This window comes from Babylonia areolata, chromosome 34 (assembly GCF_041734735.1).
Source record: "Babylonia areolata isolate BAREFJ2019XMU chromosome 34, ASM4173473v1, whole genome shotgun sequence".
Lineage (NCBI taxonomy): Eukaryota > Metazoa > Mollusca > Gastropoda > Neogastropoda > Buccinidae > Babylonia > Babylonia areolata.
Genome location: NC_134909.1, coordinates 15879150 through 15889888, shown reverse-complemented (window position 1 = coordinate 15889888; position 10739 = coordinate 15879150). Strand labels below are relative to the sequence as shown.

Here is a 10739-nt window from a genome sequence, read left to right as displayed (position 1 = left end):
AGACAGAAAGGTAGAGTCCATAGACAAAGAGAAATGCAGAGACAGAAAGGTAGAGTCCATAGACAAAGAGAAATGCAGAGACAGAAAGGTAGACACAGAGAAATGCAGAGACAGAAAGGTAGACAAAGAGAAACGCAGAGACAGAAAGGTAGACACAGAAGACAAAGAGAACGACAGACACAAACAGGGAGACAGACAGACAGACAGACAGACAAACAAACAGACACAGACAAGAAAACAGACACACAGGCAAGAAGAGAAACAGACAGACAGACAGACAGGGAGACAGTGTGAGAGTTGTGACCTGTTTCTTGCCGGACTGATGGAAGAGGACAAAGTTCACCCCCTTCATCGGCTCCCCTTCGCTGAACACCTGACCCTGCACGCACATCATTTCAAAAAGCTCAGTTTCAGTTCCAGTTTCTCAAGGAGGCGCCACTGCGTTCGGACAAATCCCGGACAATAGTGGAATGATGGCCTTGAGGTAACGCGTCCGCCTAGGAAGCGAGAGAATCTGAGCGCGCTGGTTCGAATCACGGCTCAGCCGCCGATATTTTCTCCCCCTCCACTAGACCTTGAGTGGTGGTCTGGACGCTAGTCATTCGGATGAGACGACAAACCGAGGTCCCGTGTGCAGCACGCACTTGGCGCACGTAAAAGAACCCACGGTAACAAAAGGGTTGTTCCTGGCAAAATTCTGTGGAAAAATCCACTTCAATAGGAAAAACAAATAAAACTACACGCAGGAAAAAATACAAAAAAATCGGTGGCGCTGTAGTGTAGCGACGCGCTCTCCCTGGGGAGAGCAGCCCGAATTTCACACAGAGAAATCTGATGTGATAAAAAGAAATACAAATACAAATACCCTTACCACTGGAACAAAAGTCCAACAATCAGCCGATCCACACTCACACACACACACTTTCAAACACACGCACACATATATACACACAAACACACAATCAGACACACATAAACACAACCCCCAACACACTTACAATCAACACACCCACACCACAAAAACATATTCTCTCACAACACACACACACACACACATACACACAAAAAACACACACACCAAAAAAACAAACAAACCCTCTCTCCCAAAACACACACACACACATATACACACAGTCACTAAACCCACACACTCACACGCATCACTCCCACAACTCCCCGCCACACACACACACACTGACCCACATCTCACACACAGACCAACCTTCACATCATAGCCGGCAACAGACAGAGCATTGCCAGCGTTGACGTTGTCATCCACGACCTTCACCTTTGTCTCCACCTGCCACACACGACCACTGTAGTAATAACAATAATAATAATGTACATTTGTATGGCACTTACCCTGCACCTCAAAGCGCCTTTATCGATACACCTATCATAAATAAAAAAAACAGGAATATAATCTTTTTTTTTTTTAATAATTAGATACAAACTCACTAACTATTTAACTCTCTCAGTACGGCCAGTCCTCTCTTCTCCTCTACACAGACCCCTCGGATGTCCAGTGGGTGTCTCAATGACCCAACCTTTAGCTTCCGTCATCAGAATTGTGGTATTCTTTGTCAACATTCACCTCTTCAGTATAAGAGCCTTCCGCTTGCAATATTTTGATGGTGGTAATTGGGGTGAAACGCTGTTAACGTCGTCTCTTTCGCCGTTCGTATGGAGAGAGTTAAAAGCAGCGTAACATCACGCATGACTCAAACAGCTCTCTCAACTCACTCCCATAATAAAATGTTAAGATACAAAAATCACAAAGCATAATGATTCACACAGCTCTTTTAACCTCACCCAATGACCCATATTAGAACAGAATAGAATAGCATATGTCTTTATTACCAATTGTACCAGGGTCACAAGGAATAGGGGTGGGAGGGGGATGGAGGGGGGCAGGGGGGGTAGTACATAAACAGGTACAAGCATAAATTGAAAATCATTCAAAAACACAGATACAGTCGAATTCAGGATACATACATGTGCATATATATATCTCCATATGTAAGTCCATTGCTGTAACCATTCAGCTGTTGCGCCCATCAAACACACACACACACAAACACAGGCCACTGACCTTACTGAAAGACCATTTGGGGTGTGAGGCCTTCACAGTGTAGTCTCCTGGCATCACCCCAGTTATGGTGTACCTGTAAAAAAAAAAAGAGGAAATTTTCTATCTCAAATTACGTTTAAATAACATACTTACCGTGACCCAACAAGTGCAGACTCCGGCAGGGGTCTGACATTCCTGCCTGTGCAAACTACTATCCGCCTATGCGGAGAAAATGAAACTACGGCCAATAACCTCCCGGAAGTAGGTAACCTCCCCTTTGTCCCGCTGGTTAGCGCCCTCTTTTGACGGCAGCCATTATGACTCCTGTTCCTGTGCTCTCCATACGGATAATTTTTTTTCATATTTTCGGTCTGTCTGTCGATTCTCTGGTGTTCTTGTTTTTTGTCAAATTTGGTCTCGAACCAGGTCACATAATTATATAGTTCGATTGGGATAAAATTGGCTAAAATTAAGGTGCGATCGAAATCGATTCGTGGACACTCTGGGCCCTCTATTTCTGGCCCTCTCAACAACGCCAACCCAACGCCTCCCCCACTTCCTTCGCTTCCTCCGGTCGACTCCAGACCTCCACCACCTCCTGCACCCTCTCCGGCGACTTCTAGGAGTACGTTACCCCATACTCAGGTCAGTGGTGCCATTGATGCTTTCCTTTTCAATTTAATTAAAAACAAAACAAAAAAAACACCACACCATATGTATGATAGTCAGTCGTGTCTAATCATATATGACCATCAGAACAGCAGAGGAGGCTACTGCTGTCCTGACTATCTGGGCTAGAATTCACTTATAGTGAAGAATGTCTTGCCCAAGTTACTAACATCCCCACTCTCTCAGCCGACAGGGCTTCAGGACAGTCAGCATTCAATGGTCCCCAAAGGACAACTAGCCCCCAAAGGCTGCAACATTAAGAGCCAATGCGATCTTGTCCCCTAGTTTGAGAGTCATGGTTCTTCGCAAAAGACTAAGCTCTAAAAGAATTCCCATAGCCGTGGAGAAACCAATGATCATACAGCTCTCATTTGGTGTTGGCCAAACTGTAAACTTATGTAAAAAAAAAATTTTTTTTTAATTTAAAATCCCAACCCCACCAGCCCACTTGCAGACACTCTCCCTCCCCTAACTAGCTTAGTTAAAACCACCACCAAAGGTCTGAAATAATTATCGACCGGAAGATGGAAGCACTGCACTGCACACTCTCTCTCCTTTTTTCCTTCAAAAGTATTGCAACTGCATACTCACTCTTATGACCCTCAGTAAAATCATATAATTTATCCGGTCATTAACCCATTCAACACTAGGGAGGTTACAGCCTCGGCATAGCTTCCCAGTTCCCTGCCACACTGATGCAGAAAAATTGCAGAAAAGAAACTGAAATCAACCAATTTTCACCAAGAAACCAACACATGTGGACAAGCGGGAAACACTGTAGAAGTTACTGCTCTTTGCTCGTGGTTTATGCATATGTAGTGAACATGGAAAACCATTTTAATGAAACAAAATTTGATGCCCTGGAAATGCTCAGGCACAAGGTTGAATGAGTTAAACATAAGGAAATTTTCTTCCTAAAAATATGTTTAATCTATTTCACTTACCGTGACCCACTGGTGCAGACTCTGGCAGGGGTTCGGATTCCCGCCCCTTTCAAACTAGCAGTCCGCTATGCGGAGAAATCAAAAGAAGCTGCGGCCAGTAGCTTCCCTTTGTAAGTTACCTCTCTTGCTTTGACAGAAAGAGTGCTGTCTTTTCAGGCAGCCATCTTGGTTTTCCTGACCTGTCCTACATTTGTGGCTAAGTTCTTTTTTGTCTTCTTCTTCTTCTTCTTCTGCGTTCACTCGTATGCACACGAGTGGGCTTTTACGTGTATGACGGTTTTTACCCCGCCATGTAGGCAGCCATACTCCGTTTTCGGGGGTGTGCATGCTGGGTATGTTCTTGTTTTCATAACCCACCGAACGCTGACATGGATTACAGGATCTTTAACGTGCGTATTTGATCTTCTGCTTGCATATACACACGAAGGGGGTTCAGGCACTAGCAGGTCTGCACATATGTTGACCTGGGAGATCGTAAAAATCTCCACCCTTTACCCACCTGGCGCCGTCACCGTGATTCGAACCCGGGACCCTCAGATTGACAGTCCAACGCTTTAACCACTCGGCTATTGCGCCCGTCGTTCTTTTTTGTCAATTTTCTCCTTTTCTGTCCTTTCATTATCTCCTTGTCTCTGCATGTAACCACGTTCTCAAACAGGATACAAGACTGCGTAGGCGATCAGGCCAAAAGTAAGCCCAGATCGAACTTGATCAACGCACACCAATACCCATACTCTCGGCACTGCAAACACAAAGGCGTCAGGCTCTACCACCTCACCACATAGGTTGGTCTTCACATTCATTCTTCACTCTTGTTTATGAACAACTCCTCCCCCATCACAGCCCCCCCCCCCTCCCACCCCATTCCCCACAGCTGCCCCAACTCTCCCACCTCTCTCCACCACCACCAACCGGCACTGGCAGGCAGACAGACAGACAGACAGACACTCACCCTCCCCCAACGGCCGTGTGCACGGTCTGCAGCGTTTGACCACTGCCGCTGTCGGTCAGGGTGACCGAGACGCCCTCCGGTCCCTCCGTCTGTCCCTCACTCACCACCTGTCCATCAGTCACAGGGGTGCCGGAATTAATAAAAATAATAATAATAATAATAATAAAAGTCATAACAGATAGTGCTTATTTGGCACAAACTCCCCAAATAATGGACTCTGAATGCCTTACAAGAAACAAAACATATACAATAGTCCATAATAACAGACCTCTGCACATAAAAACAACATACAGATCTATCAAATATATAATAATATGTGTATACATGTATACACCAAGACAATACTACAAATTGCAGATATGAACAATCACACACACACACAAGTATGTCAGTTACAGGTGTGTCGGAATTAATTTTTTCCCACATCATTATGTCATTTATATTAGTAATGTTCACCATGCACTTGCTGTCACAAGATTACATTGTTCACACTGTATTATATAGTATTAAATAAATTATAAAACTTTATGAGAAGATTTCACATTAAATATAGAAATTATGAGGTTTTATCAAGATTACATTGTTCACACTATCATTCAAATCATGAAACTTAGATTAGATTACAAATTTACATTGTTCACATAAAATATCATAGAAATTATGAGGTTTTATCAAGATTATACTGTTCACATTATCATATGAATTATAAAACTTTATGAGAAGATTACATTGTTCACGTTCAATATCATATAATTATGAGATTTTAAGTTCACCATATGCTCCCAATAGTCCCACACAATGTTGTCACACCACAAGATTGCACTGTTCCCATTATAGAACAAAATTCATTGTGTGCTGCAGTAAACTAAAGGTTGTCAAATAATCACAGTGTTCACATTACCATACATAACAACTTTAATCCTTCCTAAACATGATTCCAAACCATTCCAATCAAAAGCGTCAAAGTGACACACACACACACACACATACACCCACACACATTCACACACACACATACACACTCACTCACACACACACACACACGCACACACACACAAACACACAAGCATGACAGAAGGGCAGGTGAAGTTTCCTACTACCTTTCCAGACACGGAGAATCCAGTGAACTTGAAGTTGATGTCCTCTCCCAGACTGCACTTGTCTGTCGTCCCATCAACATGCAGGTCGATGCTTGTGGGTTCTACACCAAAGTGATTGATTCAGATCATAGATTCACACACACACACACACATTTCTATATATATAGAGCTTATAGTTGAGCGTGATATTATTCACACACACACACACACACACACATTTCTATATATATATAGCTTATAGTTGAGAGTGATATTATTATTTTTTTTATTATTTTCATTACTACTACCTTTTTTTTTATATTATAATTATTATTATTTTTTTTTTAATGTAAGCTTATCTATCTATGTATATATATATATATATTTTTTTTTTTTTTTTTTTTTTTTTTTCTCAAGGCCTGACTAAGCGCGTTGGGTTACGCTGCTGGTCAGGCATCTGCTTGGCAGATGTGGTGTAGCGTATATGGATTTGTCCGAACGCAGTGACGCCTCCTTGAGCTACTGAAACTGAAACTGAAACTTATAGTTGAGCCAACAGCAAAGTGAGAGCTGTAAGTGTATGACATTCCGGCTGTACCAATTTGTTCGTACCTCAGGTTTGGATTCCAAAGAGTCATCACTTTCAAAACTAACACTCGGCTTACTCCAGAGATTGACATAAGCTTACAGCTGGGCCAACCGCAAAGTGGGAGCTGTTATGTATATTCCATGATCACTTGTTTCTCCATTGCAGTGGGAAGTCATTTACAGCTTAGTCTTTTGTGAAGGACTTTGACTATCAAACTTTCTAGGAGGCATGACTGCACTGCCTCTTAGTCTTAGTGTTGCAGCCCTGGGTGCTAGTTGGCTTTTGGGAACCATCCCAATGTCGACTGTCCTGTATAGCCTACCATCCCAACGCTGACTGTCCCATAGCTCTCTTGGCCAAGAGAGTGAGGATGTAACTTGGGCAAGACACTCTCCAATATACTCAAATTCTAGCCCAGATAGTTGGGACGGCAGTTGCCTCCTCTGCTGTTCTGTTGGTCATAGTCAGACACGACTGACTATCATACACATGTACACATACACATATATATCTATATATATACTATTGTTGTTTAGGTACTTCAACAATATATTGTACTGACAAACTGCATTGTTGGGAACAATTACTGAATTAGAGTCTCTTGTCTTATTTGAGCTGGTGCCAAAATATGGTTGATTGGAGTAAGAAAAGGAACTGAAAGAAAAAAAAAGCAACACATTATGAAAAATCAGAACTTATGAATACATCAATGATCAAATGTTAAAGATTTTTTTTTAAACTAAATAAAGTCAACAATCAATCTTGCATGCATGTGGTGATACAAAAAGTACACACACATACAAAAAAATGCACACACACACACACACACACACACACACACACGCACGCACACACATGCATCATGTATGCATGTGGTGAGACTAAAAGCACACACACACACACACACACACACACACACACACTCTTCCAATTCTTTAAGTTTGATGGTCTCCCTAGTCAATGTCATATGATCTCTGATCAGAAGTGATCAGTTAATACCATTAGTGACTGTAGTGTAACTGTAAGCATGATGTATAACTTAAAATGTAGACTAGTTCTGAATGACTATATAGTATAATTTTACTGAGTGAATGAATTACTTTTTAAAAAAACTTACAATCAAGTAATCATAAAAAGTAAAATGGAATGAAATGATAATATAATCGAAAGAAAGAAAAGAATTTTTTTTTTTTAAATTTATGAACAGATTTCAAATTATTAACATTACATTCAAATCAAATTTCAAAACAAAATCAGAACATGAATAAAATAATGTAAAATCAAATCAAATCCAATCAAATCCGATGAAACAAAATCAACTGACCAAAACTCCATCCTGACGGTGGCTCCACCTTGAGAATGTAGTCTCCCTTGTCGTAGAGGGGAATCAGGTAGTAGCCTGTGTTAGGAGCACAGTCCGTCTGATACTTGATGGACCCATGGGGTGTGTACAGCTTCACCTGAGCGTACACACAGGTATGCCACTTTCTTCACAGACATGTATGCAATCAAGGGATCAAAATATAAGTAGATAAACACACACACACACTCTCTCTCTCTCTCAAAGAGAGTCAAAGAAAAAAATGTTTTCCCCTTACCTGGGACTTTTGAGGGTTCATCACTTCATGGGTAATTATTATTATTTTATTTCATTTTTTTTAAGTACAATAAGTATCTGTAGGAGATACAGAGTAAACTTTTATGTGAAGGAAAATGAATATATATAATATGGATTCTGAACCTCAGTTTTTTGTGGTGTTTTTTGTGTTTTTTTTGTTTTTTGTTTTGTTGTTGTTGTTTTGGTTTTTGCTTTTTTGCCCCCCAATTTTTGTCATTTATTATTTTTATTGTATAACATAACTTAACTATTCAGGCATTTCAAAGTGATGATAGTAACTTTTGTGCATGCCTCAAAAAAAAAAATCTGTTTCCACCTCCACAGAATGACATCCAAAAAGCAAACAAACAAAATAGTAACAAATGGTAACAGCATGCTTATAGTCTGATTAAAAAACAACAACAGGTATAATATGTTTAGAACAATCACAACACCACAAAGTTTCTTGTAGTTGTAAACCCGAACTTGTGAAGAAAAAAAATCTTATACTTAACTTCGCATTCCCCCTTTAGAGGGGAAAGCACTTTGATAATACTTAATCTCTACTGGTTTCAAAGGAGCAGAAAAAGTGTCTGCTTTGCGTCCAGTTAGCCTGTTCCACAAAGAAGTCAGTCAAGCGTCAACTAATCAATGACAAAAAGGGTGAAAAACTTTAAAAGTAGAATTTATTCTACACGATCCCTGTCCATTGTCTATCAACCCTGGGTTTCATGAAATCAATGGATTATTGGCTGTTGTCAAATTCCTGCTTGACGAACACTGTTAAAAAGAGATTGCTGATAGTCTTTGCCACACCCACTCCCATGCCCAACATCTGGTCCTTGATCAGTTCCTTATTGTCTTACACCACTCCTCGCTCTCTCTCCTCCCCCTCTTAAAAAATTATGCAAAAGTACTGCACCCATCCTGTCAGTTATTGTCACCTGCTCAAAATTGATGTCTGACTGGATAAATGGGCTGGACAAAGCATTAAATATTGCTGTGAGTGTCAGTATATTGCTGTCAGTTTTGTCACTGTTAATGTCACCACCTTCGAGTTCAACCCAGTCAGAAGCAATCCTTCCTTTCCCACCCCTCTTTCTCATTACCATACGTTAAAGCACACAGTGTTTAACTTTGTTAAAACATAAAATTTATATTAGTAGTATATATATACTGTGCACTCCAAAATCATTGAAAATTATTTCTAAAAATCTTTTGAGAAAGTGCAGCACCTATTAAACATAAAAAAATAGCATAATCAGCAGTGTGGTTAGACTGCAATCAGTGAATTTATGAATACTAATATACTATATCAGCAACCCTTTACATAATACAATTATATTCCTAATTTTACTTGATCAAAGTTGTTCATTTGTGGAACATATTATTGTGACAGATCAACAGATCCAAGTTATTCAGTCGCTGTGCATTATCATTATGCATATGCTGTGATTATACATTCATATGATACCATGTGACACTGACACTCAAGGACTCTGTGACTAGTCTGAAACAATGCCCGGATAATCAGTCTGTCAGCAATTTATGTTAATTGCTTCGTTATGTTTTACTTTTAATCACTTTTATGATTTATTTTAAATTCTGGCTCACCGAGCAGACAAGCAAATGATTCTGAAAACAGCTAAACGACTAACAAACTCAACACTTGGTGTGCGGTGTAATGTATCTACTAGTGTATCATAACTATATAGAGTACCACCGACCGAAAATGACAGTGACTCTGCCTTTCGCAGCTTTCGAGTGTCACTGTCACTTGTGTCAGTCAGCGATGACCGTGAAATAGAAAAAGGCGTGATCAAGCATTTTTATTTGGAAATCAAAAGTTACCTCTACGAGAGAGAAGTTAATATCCACATCAGACTTCACAAATCCTCCACAGCCAATCACTCCATCTTGGGGTGAAACAGGGCGGAGAAAGACGGCAAAACAGAAAATTACACGCAGAATTGATTCGGCTTCCATCATTACAGACATCATCGCGTACATGCGCCAGGCTCAAGCTGAACAACCAGTTTCTTGCAACCCGTTTGAGGACAAGCCGTTTTAAGACAAACATTTCAAGAAAAAAATGTAATATTGCTTTTAATCGGATGTAACTAAAATGCACAATGTTGTTTCTGTTTAATCGTCTGAGGATGAATTTCGTGAACACATCGATTATAAAACTATGTACAGAAGCACAAAAATAAGACAATTTGCTGACTCATTTTCTGTTTCTCTGTCTCTCTCCCTCTCTGCCACTATCTCTCTCTTTCTCTGTCTCTCTCTCTCTCTCTCTCTCTCTCTCTCTCTGTCTCTCTCTTTCTGTCAGGTTTTTTTTTCTTCTCTCTCTCTTTCTCTCTCTCACTCACTATCCGTCTCTCGGCATTTTCTGTTTCTCTGTCTCTCCCCCTCTCTGCATCTCTCTCTCTCTCTCTCTCTCTCTCATTCTGTCAGTTTCTGTCTCTCTCTCTGTCTCTCTCTCACCGTCTCCGTCTCTCATTTTCTGTTTCTCTGTCTCTCCCCCTCTCTGCTCTCTCTCTCTCTCTCTCTCTCTCTCTCTCTCTCTCTGCTAGTTTTCTGTGTGTGTGTGTGTGTGTGTGTGTGTGTGTGTGTGTGTGTGTGTGTGTGTGTGTGTGTGTGTGTGTGTGTGTGTGTGTGCGTGTGTGTTTCTCATTCTCTCTCTTCCCTCTGTCAGTTTTTTTTTCTCTCTCATTCTCTCTCTTCCCTCTCTCTCTCTCTCTCTCTCTCTCTCTCTCTCTCTCTCTCTCTCAATCTATCTCTTCCCCTCTTCCCTCTGTCAGTCTCTCTCTCTCTCATTCTCATTCTTCCCTC

General features: G+C 40.8%; 1 protein-coding gene across 1 annotated transcript in view; it reads right to left on the bottom strand.

The window, feature by feature from the left end:
* Positions 1–9919, bottom strand: part of LOC143277449 (BOS complex subunit NOMO1-like) — a 77377-nt gene extending 67458 nt beyond the window's left edge. Inside the window, exons 1-7 of the mRNA XM_076582273.1 lie at positions 9753–9919; positions 7629–7764; positions 5737–5837; positions 4637–4743; positions 2093–2165; positions 1223–1300; positions 305–379 (exon numbers count right to left, since the gene is read on the bottom strand). Coding sequence (XP_076438388.1) covers positions 305–379; positions 1223–1300; positions 2093–2165; positions 4637–4743; positions 5737–5837; positions 7629–7764; positions 9753–9911 — 729 coding nt within the window. The 5' untranslated portion in view covers positions 9912–9919. The remainder of the gene's footprint in view (positions 1–304; positions 380–1222; positions 1301–2092; positions 2166–4636; positions 4744–5736; positions 5838–7628; positions 7765–9752) is intronic.
* Between the last annotated feature and the right edge of the window lie 820 nt (positions 9920–10739).